The sequence below is a fragment of the Halichoerus grypus genome, chromosome X (genome assembly GCF_964656455.1).
Source record: "Halichoerus grypus chromosome X, mHalGry1.hap1.1, whole genome shotgun sequence".
NCBI classification, from domain to species: domain Eukaryota; kingdom Metazoa; phylum Chordata; class Mammalia; order Carnivora; family Phocidae; genus Halichoerus; species Halichoerus grypus.
The window spans coordinates 46,803,599-46,825,610 of NC_135727.1; the positions used below are offsets into that span (position 1 = coordinate 46,803,599).

The 22,012-nt window shown below is 47.1% G+C and overlaps 1 protein-coding gene across 13 annotated transcripts; it reads right to left on the reverse strand.

Annotated features, from left to right (window-relative positions):
* Positions 1–3,940: 3,940 nt before the first annotated feature.
* On the reverse strand, positions 3,941–15,299 carry ARMCX4 (armadillo repeat containing X-linked 4). Of its 13 annotated transcripts, none has more exons than XM_078064682.1 (7): positions 15,163–15,299; positions 14,583–14,654; positions 14,049–14,128; positions 13,764–13,831; positions 13,447–13,530; positions 13,084–13,174; positions 3,941–12,731 (listed from the first exon to the last, which is right to left on the reverse strand). In XM_078064682.1, the coding sequence occupies exon 7, from the start codon at positions 12,585–12,587 to the stop codon at positions 4,275–4,277; it is 8,313 nt and encodes a 2,770-aa protein (XP_077920808.1). In that variant the 5' UTR covers positions 12,588–12,731; positions 13,084–13,174; positions 13,447–13,530; positions 13,764–13,831; positions 14,049–14,128; positions 14,583–14,654; positions 15,163–15,299; the 3' UTR covers positions 3,941–4,274. The 13 variants fall into 13 exon arrangements, with proteins under 13 accessions (XP_077920808.1, XP_077920800.1, XP_077920801.1 ...); XM_078064674.1 differs by having other exon boundaries at positions 15,131–15,299; XM_078064675.1 differs by having other exon boundaries at positions 13,752–13,831; positions 15,131–15,299.
* Between the last annotated feature and the right edge of the window lie 6,713 nt (positions 15,300–22,012).

The following is a 22,012-nucleotide window of genomic DNA, read 5'->3' on the forward strand; positions in this document are numbered from 1 at the left end:
GATCAGAAGCTGAGCAAGGAATTGTGACTTTTTATGGAGGCACTGTCCTTCAGACTCCTGACCATCTTTGATTTCTTTTGGTTGTTCACATTGAGTACAGATTGTTGGCTGCTGATTTTCCCCAGGGCACTGTGATATATTTCTTTGATTTCTTTTGGTTGTTCACGTTGAGTACAGATTGTTGGCTGCTTATTTTCCCCAGGGCACTGTGTTATATTGACCATATATTATATATTGTTATATATAATCTACTAACTACCTCTTAACCATCTATTCACTAGGAGCATTGTGTTCTATTAACCATCCCCACAGCTCTCTGCAGATCAGGCCCCCCGCCTCTCACTCTGACCCTGCAGTGCATTATGATATTCGCATCCACCCGACTTCTGACGGTTATGTGCAGTCATCCTGCCTCTATTGTTTCAGGACATCACCGTTCCTATCAGTGATCCTCATCCTCTAACATCCTCTCCTACTCTGAGCCCTGGCCTGCAGAGGCAAGCCACCACGGAACTTCTTAGCAATGCTGCCATTCCTCTCACCAGTGCATTCCTTATAGCTTGAGCGAACAGTGTGCCTTTTGGGTCCTCCTGCAGAACCTAGTCCTCCAGAGGGTTTTCTGGACATACATAATATATTTATTCTATCATTCCCACTTCCCTGAGCCTTTAATCCTTTCTCCCCAATCTGCTATGACAACTTTGGCATTTATACTTCACTTAATTCTTCCCCCCACCCCCCACCCCCGCACTCTGAGAAGCCATTCTAGTATTGAGTTCACTTGATCTCCTGGGGTCTTTCCCGGGGGGAGGGGTTAAATACTGTATTTTGGGAGAGAACTCTCAAAACAATTAATTTTCCCTTATTTAATTTTATATTCCAGCTCCCCTGATCAAGGCCCTCAGAATTCAGTCCCGTGCTCCCCCCTCAGCACCTGCTAGTACATGCTGGCTAGGTCCTATAGCTTCTTCTTGGGGTAGTCCCTTTCCTTCCTACTTAGGCCCAGCATATCCCCAGTGAAGCTATGCTGTCACTTAACTTTATATATAGACCCAGTGGCCAAGATGGGAAGTGGGGCAGATTCTGAGGGAAATGCATATTATCTTACAGGAGAAAGGGCTCTGCAAATCAAGCAAGGTGAAGCACTAGCCCTTAATAGGAAGGAGTGGGACCTTTCTGAATGCTCAAGGTGTCCAGGAAAATCTGAAGATACAAGATTTTTAGGGATGTCAATCCAGAAGCCCCCATCCCATGTGCCAGGTTTCCACGCCTTCCTAACCAGGGCTCTGATCTTGGCATAGCAGACTTGTCTTGGTTGGGATTTTAACTTCCTTTGAAGCTTGCTTTCAGTAAGTCCTGGGCCTGGTCCTCAGATTTCTCTACCCTCTACCTGGAAAAGAGGAGGGCCTCTTTATATGCTACGAATGAAACCCTTTGGCTTTCACATACAGCACTTAGTTGTTGAATAATTTAAGTTGGCTTCTCATTATTTTTTTTTCTAGGAGTCAACCAAGCATAGAAATAGCTACCCAATTTTCTGGCCTTCCTTATATTTAATATTTCCCACCTATTTCTCAAAATTCTGCTACATAGAACCAGCTAATGCTTTCCCTTCCAGCAGTGCCATCCCAGTTTGCCATCAGTGAAAGCTCTAACACTTCTTCTGTCACCTGTCCCAGGTGCTTATCTACTCCACCTACCATCAGTGATGGGGTCCTCATTGCCAGCTGGGCAGCAGGTGATTCATCTCCAAAATTTCATCACAGTGTATGCTTTCCTGAACTACTCCTCATACCAACTGTTGTAGGTTGGCTTCCTGGAGAGCAGACTCAGAGTTCAGCATGAGGGCTTTTATTAGGGAATGCTCTTGAGATCAAAATCTGTGGAAGGGAAGAGAAGGAAGCAGGATTGGACAGAGGGAGAAGTTAAGTTGTCCCTTTTGGGGCAAGAAGGGCCATGTCAATCAGCCATCAGATGGAAGTACCCCCAGGAAGAGGGTATGACCTTGGGGGAGGTGACTTTCCAGTTAAAGCAGTTCCTGAAAAGGGATGACAGCTGAGGGCTGTCTGTTGGCAGCACTCCTAGCAAGTAAATAATAACCTCTTTATTCCTGAAGGAGGATTAGGGCAGCAGATTGCAGAATCTACCACAAGTATGACATCATTTTTTTCCACTAGAAATTTAGTGGCCATTGAATAATAGAATTGACAACAGTTTTACTTTTAAAACGGTGAATAAGATTTAAATTTTCAAACATTTACACATACATTTACAGCTTTATTTAAATATTTATTTATTAAAATTTTAATTTATACCTTCCAATATCTAGACATCAATATGTGAGCCTCTATTTATACTTTTGCTCTGGTTCCCTGAAATGCTACTGACCGGTCTGCTTAGCCCAAGCCCATCCATTTCCTCTTGGTAAATTATGCAAAAACTCTTGTTGTGTATTATATAAAAATCAGAAAATACAGATGAGTAAAAAACAGGTAAAATTACCCATTAACCTAACACCCATAGGACTCTATTAACCTCAGAGTATACGCCAAAGCTTATACATGAGATAATTGAAATATATACTTTTTCTTTATAAAAAATATAGCATGTGCTCTTATAGCCTATTTTCCCCATTTAAGATTGTATGCTGAATTTTTTCCAAGTAAATAAGTGTAGATGCCCATCACCATTTTCAATTGCTGCAAGAGGTTTCATTGTGTAGACACACCCTAATTTTTCAGCCAAGTACCTATTTTGAGACCCTTGGGTCATTCACATGTTTCCACTCTTCAAAACAGTATGAAGATGCACAGCTTTGTACAAGCCAACTATCTGATCATTTTCTATAGATAAATTTCTACAAGTAGAATTACTGGCTCAAAGAGCACGCACATCTTTAAGGCTTCTGAAACATGTATCCAAATGGACCTTGTACCAATGTATGCTCCTACCAGCCCAGTTTGAAAGCGCCCCTTCCACCATACCCTCACCACACTCTAGGGTGGGAGAGAGGTGGGTCTTCTACAGTATTGATGCCAACACCACTCTCAATGGTTCCATAAAGCCCTGCCTCGATCAACCTTCTAAAAGAAATCTGATAGAAGCACTAAACGTTGTTCTTTCTTCTATTATACTTTCTTATTATTTCAAAATAATAACCTAATGTATTTACTTACATAGAGCCCAGAGTTGGCCCAGAAAGAGAACGTTTTCGAATTAAATGCCACCAGGACCCTAAAATAAAATTGTACCTCTCTGTATGCCCTCAAGATATGTTCTATCACTTCTTTGTTCAAACAGTCTCTCACTTCCTTCTTCCCTTTGCCATTCTCGTGGCCGGTAGTGAAGTCTCACACTTTTATCATCTCGTGCCTGGACCATGACAGTGACTTCCTAACTGGTGTTCCAATCTCCAGTGACCACTCCTGTCCCCACCCCAACTCTGACACATCCTGCACACACATCAGCTACATCCTTTTCCTTTCATTTTCATTCCTCTGGTCACAGAAGGCTTTGGGGTCTCCCAGGGGTGGATGGAGTAACATTCAGACACCTCTGTTTAGCAATCAGGGATCCTGCATGAAAGGGCTCACCCAGACTGATGGATTACATTTCCCATCATTCCCCTCCCACACTTGGAACTCCAGGCAGGCCAGCCTCCTCTCCGAAGCAGGATTCCCACCTCCATGCCTTTCTTCCCACCACTCCTCCCTCCTCCAATGCTCTCCCGCCCCATTTTTATCCTATCCTTCAAGCCCAGCTTACCTAAGTGTCCCCCTCCTCTGTACGGCTTTGCCTGAGCACTGCTGCCTGCAGAAGTTTCTGCACTGATGGGAAGGGTTTGGCCATGATCAGAGGCTTGTGGCTTTGTTAGCGTATTTTTGTTTCCATACATCTTGCCTTTCCAAATAGATCATAAACTCAAGGACAAGGATGTGTCTCTTTTTTTCTGCTTAAAACACACAACTTTATTGATAACATAAAAATAAAGTCTCAAATGTATAAACATAAGTCCACACAAAGGACCAAAAATTACCTTACTTAGGAAGAATCAGGTCGTTTCTGCTCATGAAGCATACTAAAAATATCTCAATCCAGACAAGGTAATAATTGACACATGTATTTTCAGTACATTTGGTGTTCATAAAGTGATCCAGCTACAGACCATCACAAGTAACATCAGTTTCAAAGTTGTAATGCAATTTACAATATGCATTACTTCCAGACTACAAAACCAAAATATTACTCAGATTTGTTTGGGAACATACAACTAATCAGAGCTTACTTAATAATAGCTCAACTCTTTCTTTCACCTCAGGGTCACTGTACTCTGCTGCTAAGACTCGGAGTTTCTTGGCACATGCTTTAGGCCGTTGGAATATGAAATAAAGAGAATTTTTACTGAACTTGTCCTGCGTAAATACCTTTGCCCTTCTTTTAAAATGATAATTTATATTTTCAAATAGTGAAAGAGCATTAAGAATATTCTCTTTCGTCTCTTTCGTGCTAAAGATATTAATCAGCGACGTTGGTGCATTGGCAATGAGTAAGTCTTTGGTCATAGATGGATTTTTAGAGAAATTCAAAAGCATTCCCAAAATATGGTCTTTCGTTTCTCCACTTCCCACAGTTAACAAACGAAGAAATTCTGAAATATAATTTGTAACCATATGCTGATATTCACTAATAATAGTCAAGTGCTTTATCAGTCTTAGTCCAGCCAGCTGTACATTTGAATTCAAGGGATAGGTGACTGTGTCTTCACATACTTGGTTTAAGTATGTTTTCACCTTCCTGTGATTTTCAGCAGCCACTGAGATGTTATTCAGTGCATTTAAAGCCTTCTGCCTTACACTGGGATAGGGATTATTGAGCAAACTTTCAATAATTGAGATCCTACCTGCATTTCGAATGACTTCATGGGAAAAGGGATATTCGGGACTGTTATAAAGAGCATTATTGGCTATTTCATGAATAGAAGGATCTTCAGTCATCTCAATCATGCAAATGAGTTTTTCAAGCTCTCGTGGATCCATATTAGCTTTGCGTTTACAGCGACAGGTCCAGGGCTGAGTTTTCTCCTCATCCCTGATCTGCTTTCTTAGCTCATCTTCAGGTGGGAAGCAGGACTTATTTTGGTATGGAAATTTCATTTCCGTCCAGATCATGGCTCCTGCCCATGACCCCATTCCTGCCCCAGGGACCATGGATGGATATGTGCCTCTTGACTCAGCTGACTTTTTGGCTTTAGTCTTAGGTGCAGATTTGTCCTCACTTCTGTTTTCATTACCATCCCAGAACCAAGACTTTTCATCAACTCCACCAGTAGTTGGTGCCTCAAAGTTATCCTTGGCGCTGGCCTTATCTCCAGCTCCACACTCAAAATTGACATTTCTCTCCCTCTCGGATCTGAACTCATGACTCTTCTCACTGTCAGCCCAAAACAAGGACCTTAAACTGATCTCCTCAATATCAGGGCTGGATGCTCTACTTAGCTCATCCTCATCCACATCCTCAGCCCAAGTCCATGACCCCATGCAAGCCTCTTCCTCAGCCCCAAGCCTAGACCCTGTAGTGGCTGCATCTCCATCCCAGAGCCAAGACTCCTTCCTGACCTCTGCCGCAGCCCCAGCCTCAGCCCCCATACAGGAATCCATACAGGCTGCCTCTTCAGATCTGATCCAGGACCCAATATTGGCCTTATCCTCAGCCCCAAATCTGGAACTAATGATGGCTTCTTCTTTAGCCCTTGATCTGGATTCAATACTGGCCTCGTTTTTACCTCCAGGTTTGGATACAATACCAGCCTCTTCCCCTCTCCTGAAGCAGGACCCAGTACTAGTCTCACCCCCAGTCCCAAACCAGGATCTTTCACTGGCCTCCATCTCAGCACTGATCTGGGGTCTTCCACTGGCCTGGTCACCAGCCGTAGCCCAGGGCCCTCCACTTGCCTGGTCCTTGGGCCCCAGCCTAGACCCTCTACTGGCTTCATTACCAGGCCTAGACCCAGCCCAAGATTTTCCACTAGCCTGATCCCCAGTGCCAGGCTGGGAGCCTTCTCTACCTGCTGGGTCCTCAAATCCAGGTTTGGAACCACTATCAGCCTGATCCCCAGGCCCAGCCCAGGACCTTCCACTGGCCTGACTCCCAGTGCCAGTCCAGGACCCACCACTGGACTGGTTTGCAGGCCCTGGATTAGACCCTCCAACAGCCTGGTCCTCAGCACCAGAACAGAACCCTCCTCCATTGGCTTGATCCTCAAATCCAGGTTTGGGACAGCTACTAGCCTGATCTCCAGTCCCAGCCCAAGACCTTCCACTGACCTGACTTCCAGTATCAGCCCAGGACCCACCACTGGATGGGATCGTGGGCCCTAGTCTAGATCCTCCAATAGCCTGGCCACCAGCCCCACCCCAGGACCCACTTGCATTAGCCTGACTCCCACTGTAAGCACAGAACCATCCATTGGACTGATCCTCAGGCCCGGGCCTACATTCTTCACTGGCCTGGTCCCCAGTGCCAGCCCAGGAATCTCCAATGGACTGGTCCCTGGGACCCAGCCTAGACCCTCCACCAGCCTGGCCCCCATTGTCAGCCCAAGACCCTCTTCCACTTGCCTGCTCTTCAGATCTAGGCTTTGTCTCACCACCAGCCTGATCCCCAGGTACAGCCCAGGTCCCTCCATTGGCCTGGTCCACAGCCCCAACCAAGAACCCTCCACTGGCTTGGTCCCCAGAGTCAGCCCAGGACCTTCCACTGGACTGGTCCTCAGGCCCCAACCTAGGCCCTCCACCAGCCTGGCCACCAACCCTAGCCAAAGACACTTCTACATTTGCCAGATCCTCAAATCTAGGCTTGGACTCACCACCAGACTGATCACCAGTCCCAGCCCAGGACCCCCCGCTGGCCCGGTCCATAGTCCCAACCAAGAATCCTCCACTGGCCTGATTCCCAGTGCTAGCCCAGGACCCAACACTGGACTGGTCCACAAACCCTGGCCTAGGACCTTTGTTGGCCTGTTCCCCAGCCCTAGCCCAGGACTCACCACCAGACTGGTCCACAGGCCTCAGCCTGGACCCTCCACTGGCTTGGTTGGCTGTGTCAGCCCAGGACATATCTTCACTGGCCTGATCCTCAAATCTAGGCTTGGATCCACCAGACAGGTCACCAGTCCCAACCCAGTACCCTCCACTAGCCTGGTCCATATCCCCAGGCCAGTGCCCAATACTAGCCACATTCCCAACTCTAGCTTCAGCCCAGGACCCTCCATTAGCCTGAATCCCAGCGCCATCCTGGGACTTTCCACTGTCCTGTTCCTCAGCTCCCATCCAGGACCCTTCAATGGCATCTTCCCCAGCCCAGGACACCCCACTGGCCTGACCTCCAGCCCAGGGCTCCCCAATAGCCTGGTTCCCGGTGCTAGCCCAAGACACCCCACTGGCCTGGTTCTCAGCCCCAATCCAGGATGCTCCAATGGCCATGTCCCTGGCCTCTAACAAAGAACCCCCACTGGCCTGACTCTCAACCCAGAGCCCCCCACAGGCCTGGTCCCCAGCTGTAGCCCAGGATGGAAAACCAACTTCATTCTCACCCTTAGCCCCAGCCCAGGACCTAATATCAGACTTATCACTAGCCCCACTCCAGGACTCAATACTGGCTTCATTCTCATCATCAGCCCAGGACATGCTATTCTCCCAGTATCCATCCCTGGCCTGAAACCTAAATTTGATCCATCGCTCAGAAGCAATCCAATCCTCAATACCAATCCCATTCCAGTAGTAGTCGTGGACCCTAGACCGAGTCTTTCTGCAGGCCTGAGTGCCTGTCCCACCCCCACTCTCAACAGTGGGTGTGGCCTCAGCCTTGGGCTTTGCATAGCCCTCATCTGCCTCAGACTTGGGTATAGCCTTGTCCTTTGTCCCAGGCAAGATCTTACTCTGGGAATGGGCTGCAGACTGAGGCTGGCCAGAGCCCATCATATGTGCCCCAGCCTCTACCTTAGACTCAGCATTGGTATTTCCCCTGACCTTACTTCTGGCACCAAGGAGGGCCTCGCCCTGAGAAATGGCCACGGCCTTTGGTGAAAGAGAGCCTATTGTATCTTGCCCAGCCCCTTCCTTAAATACCACATCGAGATTGTCCCTGACCTTATTTCTGGCACCAAGCAAGGTTTCACCTTGGGAATTAGACATGGCTTGGGGTTGGGCAGCGCCTGTTATATCTGTTTGAGGCTGAGCTGAACACATTATATCTGGCCCAGTGCCTGCCTTAGATACAGTACTGGGATTGCCCTGGACCTTACTCCTGGCACCAGACAGGGTTTCACCTTGGGAATAAGACACAGCCTGAGGCTGGGCAAAACTTGTTGTATCTGCTCTGGCCTCTACCTTAGACACAGCATTGGGATTGCCTCTGACCTTATTCTTGACACTAGGCAAGGCTTCACCCTGGGAATTGACCACAGCCTGGGGCTGGACAGAACCCACTGTATCTGGCCCAATCCCTGCTTTAGACACAGCACTGAGATTGCCCCGGACCTTATTCTTAGTACCAGCTGAGACTTCACCCTGGGAATTGGCCACAGCCAGGGGTTGGGCAGAGCCTGTTGTATCTGTTTGAGGCTGGGCAGAGCCCATTGTATCTGCCCCAACCTCTGCCTTTGACACAGCATTGGGATTGCCCCTGACATTCTTAGTACCAGGCAAAACTTCACCCTGGGAAGTGGCCACAGCCTGAGGCCAGGCAGAGCCTGTTATATCTGCCCTGGCCTCTGCCTCAGATACAGCATTGGAATTGCCTCTGACCTTACTCTTAGTACCAGACAAGGCTTTACCCTGGGAATTGGTCACAGCTTGGAGCTGGGCAGAGCCTGTTTTATCTGCTCGAGGCTGGGCAGAGCACACTGCATCTGCCCTGGCCTCTATCTTACACACAGCATTGGGATTGCCCCTGACCTTATTCTTGACACTAGGCAAGGCTTCACCCTGGGAATGGGTCACAGTTTGTGGCTGGGCAGAGCGCACGGTGTCTGGCCCAGTGTCTGCTTTAGACACAGCACTAAGATTACACCGGACCTTACTCCTGGCACCAGGCAAGGCTTCACCCTGGGAATTAGACTCAGCCCGAGGCTGGGCAAAGCCTGTTGTATCTGCTCTGGCCTCTACCTTAGACGCAGCATTGGGATTGCTGCTGACCTTATTTTTCACACCAGGCAAGGCTTCACACTGGGAATTGGCCATAGCCTGGAGCTGGGCAGAGCCCACTGTATCTGGCCCAGTCCCTGCTTTAGACAAAGCACTGGGGTTGCCCTTGACCTTTTTCTTGACACCAGGCAAGGCCTCACCCTGGGAATTAGCCACAGCCTGGAGCTGGGCAGAGCCCACTGTATCTGGCCCAGCTCCTGTCTTAGACACAGCATTGGAATTTCCCCTGACCTTGTTCTTAGTCCCAGGCAAGACTTCCCCTCGGGAACTGGCCACAACCTGAGGCTGGGCAGAGTTCACTGTATCTGGCCCGGCCCCTATCTTAGACACAGCATTGGACTTGCCCCCAACCTTATTCTTGATACCAGGCAAGGCTTCACCCTGGGAACTGGCCACAGCCAGGGGCTGGGCAGAGCTTGTTGTGTCTGTTTGAGGCTGGGCAGAGCCCATTGCATCTGCCCTGGCCTCTGCCTCAGACACAGCACTGGGATTGCCCCTGACCTTGTTCTTAGTACCAGACAAGACTTCACCCTGGGAATTGGCCACAGCCTGGGGCTGGGCAGAGCCCACTGTATCTAGCCCAGCCCCTGTCTTAGACATAGCACTGGACTTGCCCCTAACCTTATTCTTGATACCAGGCAAGGTTTCACCTTGGGAACTGGCCACAGCCAGGGGCTGGGCAGAGCCTGTTGTGTCTGTTTGAGGCTGGGCAGAGCCCATTGCATCTGCCCTGGCCTCTGCCTTAGACATGGCACTGGGATTGCCCCTGACCTTGTTCTTAGTACCAGACAAGACTTCACCCTGGGAATTGGGCACAACCTGAGGCTGGGCAGAACCTACTATATCTGGCCCAGTCCCTGCTTTAGACAAAGCACTGGGATTGCCCTTACCCTTATTCTTGATACTGGGCAAGGCCTCACTCCGGGAACTGGCCACAGCCAGGGGCTGGGCAGCACCTGTTGTATCTGTTTGAGGCTGGGCAGAGCCCACGGAATCTGCTCTGGCGTCTGCCTTAGGCACGGCACTGGGATTGGTCCTGACTTTATTCTTGGTACCAGACAAGGCTTCATCCTGGGCATTGGCTGCAGTCTGGAGCTGGGCAGAGCCCACTGTATCCGGCCCAGCCCCTGCCTTAGACAAAGCACTGGACTTGCCTCTGACCTTATTCTTAGTACCAGGCAAGGTTTCACCTTGGGAATTAGACACAGCCTCAGGCTGAGCAGAGCCTATTGTACCTGGCCCAGCCCCTGTCTTAGACACAGCATTGGAATTGCCCCTGACCCTGTTCTTAGTACCAGGCAAGGCTTCACCCTGGGAACTGGCCACAGCCTGGGGCTGGGCAGAGCCTGTTGTATCTGTTTCACCCTGGGCAGAACACATAGTATCTGGCCCAGTCCCTGCCTTAGACACAACATTGGGATTGCCCCTGACCTTGCTCTTATTACCAGACAAGGCTTCACCCTGGGAATTGGCCACAGCCTGGAGCTGGGCAGAGCCCAGTGTATCTGGCCCAGTCCCTACCTTAGACACAGCACTGGGATTGCCTCTGACCTTATTCTTAGTACCAGGCAAGCCCTCACCCTGGGAACTGGCCTCAGTCTGGGGCTGACCACAGGCCCTCAGTTCTGCCTTAGCCCCTGACCTAGAAATGGCATTAGGATCACCCCTGCCATCAACCCTGGAATCAGGAAAAGCATCAGCTTGGGTCTTGGCCCCAACCTGAGGCTGCGCGCAGGTTTTCATTTCTATCCCAACTCCTGCTTTATGCTTACTTTTGCCTTTTCCCCTAGTCTTACCTCTAGTACCAGGTAAGGTCTCAACCTGGCTCTTGGTGGAAGCCTGAGACTGTGCCTTTGTGTCTGTCCCAGCCCCTTCTTTAGATATGGTGTTGGCATTGCCTTTAGCCTTAATCCTGCCATCAGGCAAGGCATCAACCTGGACATTGGCCACAGGCTGAGGCTGCGTATAGAGCTCCATATCTGTCCCAGCCCCCATCTTAGACTTGGCATTGGGATTGTCTCTGGTCTTAACCCTGGCATCAGGCAAGGCCTCAGCCTGGGAATTGGCCCTCAAGTTTGCCCTGGCCCCTGTTTTAGACATCGCACTGGAGTTACCTCTTCCTTTAACCCTGACCTCAGGCATAGCCTCAGCCTGAGCACCGGCTGCAGCTTGAAGTTGAGCAGCAACCTTCATGTCAGCTCCAGCCACTGCCTTAGATGTGACATCAGCATTTCCCCTGTCATCAACCCCGGCACCAAACATTGTCTCGGCCTGTTTCTTGGCCACAGTCTGAGGTTGTGTAGAAACTCTCATGTCTGCCCCTGCCCCTGCCTTACACATGGCATTTGTAATACCCCCAGCATCAACCTTTGCCCCAAGCATAGCCTCAGCCTGGGTCTTGGCTATAATCTGAGGCTGGGCAGGAGCCCTCACGTCTGCCCTAGACTCTGCCCGAGACATGGTTTTGTGATTCCCCTTGACCTCAACCCCAGCACCAGGCATGGTGGCGACCTGGATCTTGGTCACAGCCTGAGATGGTGCACAAGACCTCATGTCCACTCCAACTTCTGCCCTGGACGTGGTATCAGGATTTCCCTTAGCATCAACTGTGTTACCAGACCTGGCCTCAGACTGAGTCTTGGCCACGCTCACAATCTCTTCCAGGGCTCTTGCCTTGGTCTCAGCCACAATTCCAGTCTTACTCATGGCACTGATCTTGGCCACTTCCCTGATCACTCCTAAGGCCTCACTCTGTGTCACCATTATTCTTTTCATCTCTTTTTCAGCCAGTATACGAGCCTCCACTTTGGTCTGGGTCATTACTTCTTTCTTGGTCTCTGCCCTGGCAGCCAGTGCCCAAATTTTAACCTTGGTCTGGGTCACAGCCTCTTTCTTGACTACTCTCCCAGCCTCAGAGTCAGTTTGGGTCACAGCCTCTTTCATAGCCACTTCCCCGGCTTTGACCTGGGCCTCAGTCAGAGTCACCGCCTCTGTCGTGCCCACTGTTCTGGCCACTGTTTTGGCCTCAGATTGTATCACTGCCTCTGCCTCAGCCATTGTCATGGCCTGAGAGTTGGCTTTGGGTCGGGCTTTAGCAGTGGTGGTAATCTCTACTTCAGCCCCAGCCCTACCTCCTGCTTCAGCTTCTGCTCCAGACGTGGCCTGGGGTCTAGTCTCAGTCTCTGTCCCAGCCATGGCTTCACCCGTGGCCAAGGTCTGGTTCTGTACCCCAAGCACAGTCTCCATCTTGACTCTGGACCCATTTTTGGCAAGTGTCCTCACACTCTGCGCTCTTCCCTTGGTTAATCTGTAAAGGTAGTAGCAGGTACCAGCCCAAACCACCAGTCCTGCAGTCACCCAGCCCACTTCCTGAACGCGACCCATGTAATCACCCCTACTGAAGGCACGAACAAGGTACAGGGGGCTCAATCAGGATGGGGAAAGAGGGTAGTAGGTCTGGGTGTAGGCCTGTGAAGGCGCTGGTCTTCAGCCACTTAAAGGCCACTACAGCTGCCACTGGAGGTGGACCTAGAAGTGGAGGAAGGAAATGGACTAAAATTTCTCTTCTAATTTTGTGCCTCATACAGATAGATACACGAAGGACAGGAAAGTGTAGAAATGATGTGCGTGGTGGGAGAAGAGGATGATGAGCCAACTCTCTCTCCATCCCTTTTATTTTCTCCCCTCCCATTTTCCCCAGTGCCCAACAACTTTCCCCTAAGGTACATCCATACACATTTCCTTACACCAAATGAATAATGGAAAAGATGGTGGGGGGGGGACTGACTATGAATGGGAGAGACTGAGAAGCCCTCAGACCTTGATTTTTACTGGACCTACTCTTTTCATCACTCCCAAAGGTCCCCACCCTCATACCAACCTGTAATGATCAAGGCAGTTCCCTCCTCTTTCCTTCTCTTGATTGGTGATATACCCTAAAGTAGATCTATTAACTCATGAGATCTGTGGACCTAGAGACAGACAGACAGACACACGGAGGGACAGATGGGACTGGAGATTTTGTTCTTGATGTGACAGGCATATTATCAAACTACCTTTCTATCTCCCTCGGTTCACCCCACTCTCTGTACCAAAATAAAGTGCGTGACAGGGATGGTGGGAAAGGTGGCTGGGAAAGGGAGAGGTTGAGGACACCCCAGACTGGACACTGACCACACAGGATGCACGTTGATCTCCACCAACCCACCCTAGAGGTCTACCCAGGCAGTTCCCATCCTCTTACCAGGCTATACTGATCAGGGGCAATTTCCTCCTTGTTTCTTTGCTTCCAGTAATCTCAAGCCCTACAGCAGACCTGCAGGCCGATCTATGGACAAGCAAACAAACAGGAGGTAATAGACACCAAGTCCTCACAGAACAGACAAGCGCCCTGATCCTGGATCCCAGTACCTGCCTCAGCAGGGGATGTAGCAACACTGTGGAAATCGGGCAGAGTGTAGGAGAGGCAGAAGTACCCTCCCCTGAGACCCTCTCAAGTCTCAGCCACCTTCTGTGCTCACCCTCTTTTTATCCCCAGGCGCTGCCCACCTTCACACCAACCTTCATGGTTCCGGGCCAGTCTCCCCCTTTCCCTGGCTTCCAGCCCTACTGTAGGCCTATGGGAAGACCTAGGAAAAAACAGAGAAAAAGGGGAGGGTAACTGTTGAGGGCTTGTGACATCCCACCATCTAAAACAGGGGTCCCAGTACCTGCCTTACTAGATCTAGAGACACATTCTCTGGCTAGCAGAACCTGGGGCTTCCCCGGCACTGAAATGGGCAGCGTGTAAAAGGGAGGCAGGAGCAATAAAAGGGGAGAGACAGGGGCAAATTATTTTAAAACCACCTGTAGGATTCTAAGGTTTCTCCCAAAAGTCCATCATTTCCTTCACCAAGGTGCTCAGACAGGCGGGGGAATCTGGAAAACTGGAAAACGGAGAGAGAGATGGAGGCCCCCATCCCCTACTCTAGAATCAAACATAGCCTACTGCCATCTACTTCCCCTTAAACCCATCTCTAGGAGTCTCCAGCAGAAGAGACAAGGAGTGAGGGCAGGCTTTTTCTTCTGCAAAATCACTATCCCTCCTGGCAAAGGCTATCTCAAAAAACAAGTAATGTTCTTTGATACAACGATTTGTATTTTCTTAATATTATCTGAAGTGCAAATGAAAGCATCCGTGGAAAAGTTCGCTGTCTTTACTGGTCTTCAACATACAATTTAAGTTAAAAACCCTAAGCTTAGTAAGTAAACGCAGTTTAGGGAAAGTCCCCTAGGTAGCCCCACCCCACATCCCAACCGGACAGCAGCGCCTAAGTTCCTGTCCTAGAGAATTCCCACAGAACTTCAACTATTCAGAGGCCGGGCCGTGCTCACACTAACCTCCACAGATCCTGTGCAGTTTTCTTCTCTCCTTCTTCCCTTGCCTCGCCACAAAAGTGCCACACGGAACTACTGTCCATCAGACAGGAGAGAGTAAAGGCACTGAGTGCTTGGGCCAACACCCAGGACACAGATCCCAGTACTCACCTTTCGGGATTCAGGATCCCGGTTATCAAACGTCCCTCCCCGCATTCCCAGACGCCACCCCTACCAACTCCACCGTCCAGTCACCAAGGCCCACCATTTTCTCTGTAAACGCCACGGTGGCATGTCCCTTCCCATGAAATGAGCAGGAAGCTGGGCGGACGTGTGCGGTCGGCGATTAGGGTCAGAGAGGATGGGACATCTCAATCTCTGCATTTCCCTCTAGAGCCACTCCCCTCCACCCCCAACCATCCGCTGTCAGAGCCCAAGGTTCCCCAGCACGGACGGAGGCAGGGGGAGGGGACTCGGGAGAATCACAGCGAAGGCTCCTGGAACTTAAGCCTGCTTTGTCCCCCAGCCCCGAACCGGCTACCGGCCTCCGGGGTAGGCCGACAGCTGCCTACCTGGCCTCCGCGCGCGGGCCCGGAGCCCTCACCTGCTCCGCTTTCCTCGGGCCCGATGCCAGCCCGCCAGGCGCAGGACCGCGGGGAGCCGGTACCCAGACGGGAGTGACGACTGCACCGAAGGCTGCGTCGCTCTGCAGCTCCAGGTCACGTGAGGGCCCCGCGTCACCAACGCTCTCTCTCCCCTCCCACCCCACCCTCCGGCCTGCGGGGAGTTCTACGGGACCCTGCCCCCCACCTCCGCCCGCCCCAACTCCCCCTCCACCGGTCTGTGACCCAAGCCCCCGAGCGCACCGGCTGGTCACTCAGCTCTGTCCTCTCCAATCTGAGGGCCGACTAGCGAGTGGCCTCACTTCTTTGCGGTTGGGGTTTGCCCTTCTCTGGTTACTGGGGAGGGTCTGCGTATCACCCTCCCGCAGGCCTTGGCTCTGGCCTTTTCTCTTCTTAGAGGAATCCTCTCTTTCTCTCTTAGGCTCTAAGACTAACACTCCCCATCAGGTGCGTTGCTGCACCAAAATGGGCTAGGGAAGGGGTGTCCGGAAAGGAAGCAGAGAGTGCGAGTAGATGCTTAACTTTCTTTTTTTAATGTTCTTCCCCCCCCCCCCTTTAACATCGCATTCATTGTTTTTGTCATTGGGAAATGCAGGCAAGCCATTTTCACCCGACATTTAAAAATTAGGTCGTAAAAATAGCAAAAGACTCATTTGTTCACATTATTTTGTGCCACATTAATTGCTATTAACGATTTCAGTTTTCAACACATACTAGTAATTATTGACATTGTATGTACAAAATTTTCCTAAACAAAACCAGGCCGTTTTCAATGTGATCTGTAAATTAATCTGCGGAAAGACATTCAGGTTTCTAAAATTGGCAATTTCCCACAAGCGATTTACAACCTTTTCAAGTTCTGGCTGAACTTATTATGATCTTGTGTCAGGTGTCTGAGAACTTCCTCACAGATGACTCCTGGATGATTGAATGAAGACCCAACTCCTGATGAACCCAGTGCCTGAAAACTGGTGACTTCCCAGATTAACCTGCTTTCCATTCAAGGGACTTTATTTGGATTTTACATAAGCGTGTGATCAAATCGGTCTCATCACATGCTGGACAGGACCAACTGCTCTCCCACTGATGGAAATGAGGCTTAGCGGGTGGAATTTTCATTTAATCGTGACACTGGTGAGATTATCTCCGGGATCTGTTGTTCATGTACTATATGTCTGTCACCCCAGTAGCCCCTAGTGCTCAGCATCTTCCAGTGGAGACAGTGGTGAGGGTCTGTGGGTGACTGTGAATCACTGCAACACCCCTGAAATCGGTGTCATTTTTCCCTCACGAAGAGCATAGTTTACAGGATGCCAAGCAGTCACCACCAGCTGAAAGAGGCCTTTTCACTCCCTGCCTTCTGTTACAAGTTCACTGCACCACCCGTAGAAGCCCCTCAGAATAATCCCAGAACTCAGGGACAAAGTATGCAGAAATTAGTTCCCAGATATTCAGCTGTCCCTGCTAGGGAGTCATACTCTAAATATAGACCTTTCAGGCAGCCTCTTTCTTTGAATGCTGAAATCTGACACTCCAGCAGGAAGCTCCCCCTGTGAGGGGCCCCTGTGTGGGGGAGGCCCCTCTAGGAAGGGAGCCAGGGCGCCCAGAGTGCCAAAGAACCTTACTAATGTAATGACTTTTCAGAACTCAATCTCCCGTGACCAACTTATATTCTCCATCGAAGGGAAAGATTCAGAAATCGATTACATAAACATTTAAAACTTTAGGAAAGTAAAATACAAAACCCATAAGCATAGGATGACAAGTGACTAATTTGTAATAATCTAAAAACTTACAAATCACTAGTAAAATGATAACTCAATAGAAAAATGTGCCAAAGACCTGAATGGATTTGTTCACAGAAGTGAAATACAAATGACTGATAGACATATGAAAAGGTGCTCAACTTCAAAGAAAGGCAAATCCAAACAACTATGTCTTATCTTGTTTCAGCTAGGAGTTTGTCAGAATACAGAAATGTGAGGGATGCCTGGGTGGCTCAGCTGGTTGAGTATCTGACGCTTAGTTTAGGCTCAGGTCATGATGTCAGAATGTTTGCTTGAGATTCTCTCCCTCTCTCTCTCCTTCTGCCCCAACCCACGCGCGCGCTCTCTCTCTCTCTCAAATAAATAATTAAATCTTTAAAATATATATATATATAGGGGCGCCTGGGTGGCTCAGTTGGTTAAGCGTCTGCCTTCGGCTCAGGTCATAATCCCAGGGTCCTGGGATTGAGCCCCGCATCGGGCTCCCTGCTCTGCGGGAAGCCTGCTTCTCCCTCTCCCACTCCCCCTGCTTGTGTTCCCTCTCTCGCTGTGTCTCTCTCTGTCAAATAAATAAATAAAATCTTTAAAAAAATAAAAATAAAAAATATATATAGATAATTTTGATAATATTGTTGATTGGTTTGTGGGGAAATGGGCAGTCCCACACTCTGTTAGAAGCAGATACTCTGATGCAACCTTTTTTGGGTTGGCAAAAATCTATTAAATCATAAATATAATATTACACAAATTCTTGACCCAGTAATGCTATCACTAGGAATTTAACCAGTGTATATACCTACGCAATTTCTCAAAGATATGTGCATATTTCACAAAGGATATCTATTGGATTTCTATTGCAGTACCTGTAAAGGTTAAAAAAAAAACTGAAGAAACATAAAGGGAAAGGTTAAATACATTATGTCAAATATACAACATGGTTGATAAAAAGAAAGATTTAGTTCTATGTATCCTGATGGAAATATACTTAAAGTATTTCATTATTTGCTGTTTATTTTCTGTAATTACAGGCAAATTTCACAAAAATACATTCTAGTATAAGAGTCAAACCCAGGAAAAACACTTGTACCACTTTAACTCCACTATCTTCATCCAAAGCACAGTTACCTCCTCATTGTTATAAATTTGCTGTGTTAAATTATTTTCTATACATTACATATACATGCATATCTTACTAAATATATAAATGGGATTATATTTAACATACTGTTTTGCAACTCATTTTTTTCATTTAAATTTACATCTCAGAGAGCTCTCATTTAAATTTAAATTGCATCTCAGAGAGTCAGTACATTTATTTTTTAAAGATTTTTTTTTATTTGAGAGAGAGAGACAGAGAGAGCGTGCACGAGCATGCCTGAGGGGGAGGGGCAGACAGAGAGGAAGCGAGAGTGTTAAGCAGACTATACCCTGAGTGCAGAGCCCAACACGGGGCTTGATCTCACAACCCTGAGATCAGGACCTGAGCCAAAACCAAGAGTCGGTCGCTTAACCACCCAGGGGCACCCACATACCAGTACAATTAAATATGTTTTGTTATTTTTAACTGCTACATACTATTCCATAGCTTGGTTACACTACTGTTTATCTAATTTCATTTCCCAACACCCCACTGATGAACATAAAATTATTCTGGGTCTGGGTCTAATAAAATCAAGGCTACAGTGAAAAATCTGGTACCCACAGATGGAAGGATTTCTTTAGGATATTCTGATATAAGTAAAATTTATTTACATTTAAGGACATGAGATTTTATACATTCAATACTGCCCAAGGAAGGATATGAGATGTTATATATTTAACAGATATACCACCAAACTGCCCTACAAAGACACCGGGTAATTTACACTCCTGTCAAGCACATGACAGCACTCCATCCCCATGCTTTCATGCACACTGTAAATTAGTAATTAGTGTCAATATAAGAAGCAAAAAGAGGGCGCCTGGGTGGCTCAGTTGGTTAAGCGACTGCCTTCGGCTCAGGTCATGATCCTGGAGTCCCTGGATCGAGTCCCGCATCGGGCTCCCTGCTCGGCAGGGAGCCTGCTTCTCCCTCTGACCCTCCCCCCCCTCATGTGCTCTCTCTCTCTCATTCTCTCTGGCTCAAATAAATAAATAAAATCTTTAAAAAAAAAAAAAAGAAGCAAAAAGAAAGGTATGAGGTTGTTGTCCTTTTAATTCACATTTTCCTAAATATCTATAAGCTTTAGCATCATTGTATATGCTTATTGGTCATTTGCATTTCTTCACTGAGAATTAGTTGTTAATATCCTTTGAGTATTTTTTTCATTCAACAGTATTTTTCTCACTATTTGTAGTTCCTTGCGCATATCTCTACAGTGGTTATTTTTCTGTTATGTAAGTTGCACATATATTCTCCCAACCTGTCACTGACATCTTAATTTTATGGTATTTTTTGATACCAGAACTTTTATATTTTGATGTAGTCAAATATATCAACTTTTTCCTGTACAGCTTCTGGGTTATGTAAGCCATGTATATTTGACTATATGCACACACAGATACATACATATATATATATAATATACATGTGTCTATAAATATATCAAATATATGGCCAAATTCCAGTACAATTCATGTAACAGTCCATTACTCCTCCAATAATTTAAAATGACTTACACTAGGGGTACCTAAATGGCTCATTTTGTTGAGCGCCCAACTCTTGATTTTGGTTCAGGTCATAATTCAGGGTCCTAGGCACGAGCCCTGCTTCTGGCTCCACACTCTGCTCAGCAGGGTGGGGGGGGGGGCAGTCAGCTTGAGGAGTCTCTCCCTCTGCCCCTCCCCCCACTTGCTCTCTCTCTCTCTCAAATAAATAAATAAATCTTTAAAAAATAAAAAAATGACTTATGCTAAATTCTCATTTATACTCAGACATGTTTCGTGAATTGACTTTTCTGTTCTGCTGATACATATATATGTGTGTGTGTGTATATGTACATGTGTGTATATATATATGTGTATACACACACACACACACACACACACACACACACATATAACTGCCTCAATAGCACACTTTGAATTGGTATGGCTTTGTAGCAAGTTTAGGTGTCTGAGAGGACCTATCTTTCACTGCTCTTCTTTTTCAAACTGTTTTTGGATATGCTTGGGCATTTCAAGTAAAGTTCCAAGTTCCATTTTTAAAAAATCCTATTGGGCTTCTATTACAATAGCATTGAATTTATACATTAACTTGGGGAATAATTAAAATCATAGTAATAAATTATTATTTTCATCCAGAGTCATGTGGTATTTTATTATTTATTTTTATTATTTTTCTAATTTTTTTTATTTTTTTAGAGAGAGAGTGTGTGTGAGCAGGGGGGATGGTATGCAGAGGGAGCAGGAGAAAGAGAATCTCAAGCAGGCTCCACACCCAGCGTGGAGCCCAACACAGGGCTGAATCTCAAGACCCTGAGATCATGACCTGAGCCAAAATCAAGAGTCAGACACTTAACCGACTGAGCCACCCAGGCGCCCCGGTATTTTTTAAATTTATTTATATCTTTTGTGCCTTTCAGTAAAATTGTATAGCTTTCTTCACATAGATTTTACATATTTCTTATTTGCTGTATTCCCATACATTTTATAGTTTTGGTTAACATTGTGAATGGCGGCTTTTTGCACTTGATACTCTTTTTTGTTTTTTTGGAAAACAGTTTCAGTTTTTATAAAAATCATGCATGCTAATTATAACTAAGTGATTCAATGCAGTAAAGTACAAAAAAGAAAGGTAAACCATCACTCACATTCCAACACCATGAAATAACCATCAAACTTTCAAAGAACAATATATGTTCTTTAGATCGGAGCATTTCATTCTTTAAGAATATATTCTTGGGGGGGGGCGCCTGGGTGGCTCAGTTGGTTAAGCGTCTGCCTTCAGCTGAGGTCATGATCCCAGGGCCCTGTAATCGAGTCCCGCATCTGGCTCCTTGCTCAGCAGGGAGCTTGCTTCTCCCTCTCCCTCTGCCTGCCGCTCGCCCTGCTTCTGCTCTCTCTCCCTCTGTGAAATAAATAAATTTAAAAAAAAATCTTTAACAACAATAAAAAAAAGAATATATTCTTGGGGCGTCTGGGTGTCTGATTTGGTTAAGCGTCCGACTCTTGATTTTCGACTGGGGTCATGATCTCAGCAGCCTGGGATGGAGCCCTGCCTGCCTCAGGCTTTGCACTCAGCACAGAGTCTACTTGAGATTCTCTCCCTCTCCCTCTGCCCCTCCTCCCGCTCACATTCACTCTCTCTCTTTTTCTCTCTCTCTCAAATAAAATAAATAAGTCTAAAAAAATTAAAATTAAAAAAATTAGAAAGAGTATATTCTTAATATCTGTGTACATATATCTCCTTATTTCCTTTAATTTTTTTTTTTTTTTGTCTTTCTCATCTCTAGTCAATGTAATTATCTCAAGCTCTTCTTCTGTCTGTAATTAAACTTTTAGCCACGTTTTTCCGGTTCAGCTGTTTATAATTTATTACTTCTATGATAATTTTTTTGGGGCCTAATTGTTTCCTTAGTTTGCAATCTTCCTTTTTATCTAATTCTGCTGTCTTATCATCTCATCTTTGAGCTTTTGGGTTTTATTAAGTCTATATTCTTATTAAGTTGTTCCATAGCTTAAAGTACTTGTTGGACATTTCCTTCTGTACTTTGGGGTATGTTCTTTCTCCCTTCAATTCTTTGCTTTTCACATGCCTTATCTTAGATGGCTCCTGTGGGGCAAGGGCAAGGTTAAGGACCTGGCTGCACAGCATCACTGTGCTCAGCTCTGCAATCTTCTGTTTCTTTACTTGCCTGTGACTTTTTGAAGTCTGTGTAATTAGGATGTGCTCCTTTCTTTGTTTGGTTGCTGATGATGACTCCCACTCTGCCCCTGCTGGGTTTTTACTCCTTTTGTATTGCATTTTTTCAAGTATTGGGAGAGATTCTGTCAATCAGTGTCTTTCTTCTAACACAGAAGCATCTTCTAATCTAATAGTCTAGTTGTTCAACACAAATGCAAGATGAGGCTACAATTTTTGTAT

What these genes read in the sequence shown, in the direction of transcription:
- ARMCX4 (XM_078064686.1), bottom strand. Translation starts at nt 12,587, where the DNA reads ATGGGTCGCGTTCAGGAAGTGGGCTGGGTGACTGCAGGACTGGTGGTT.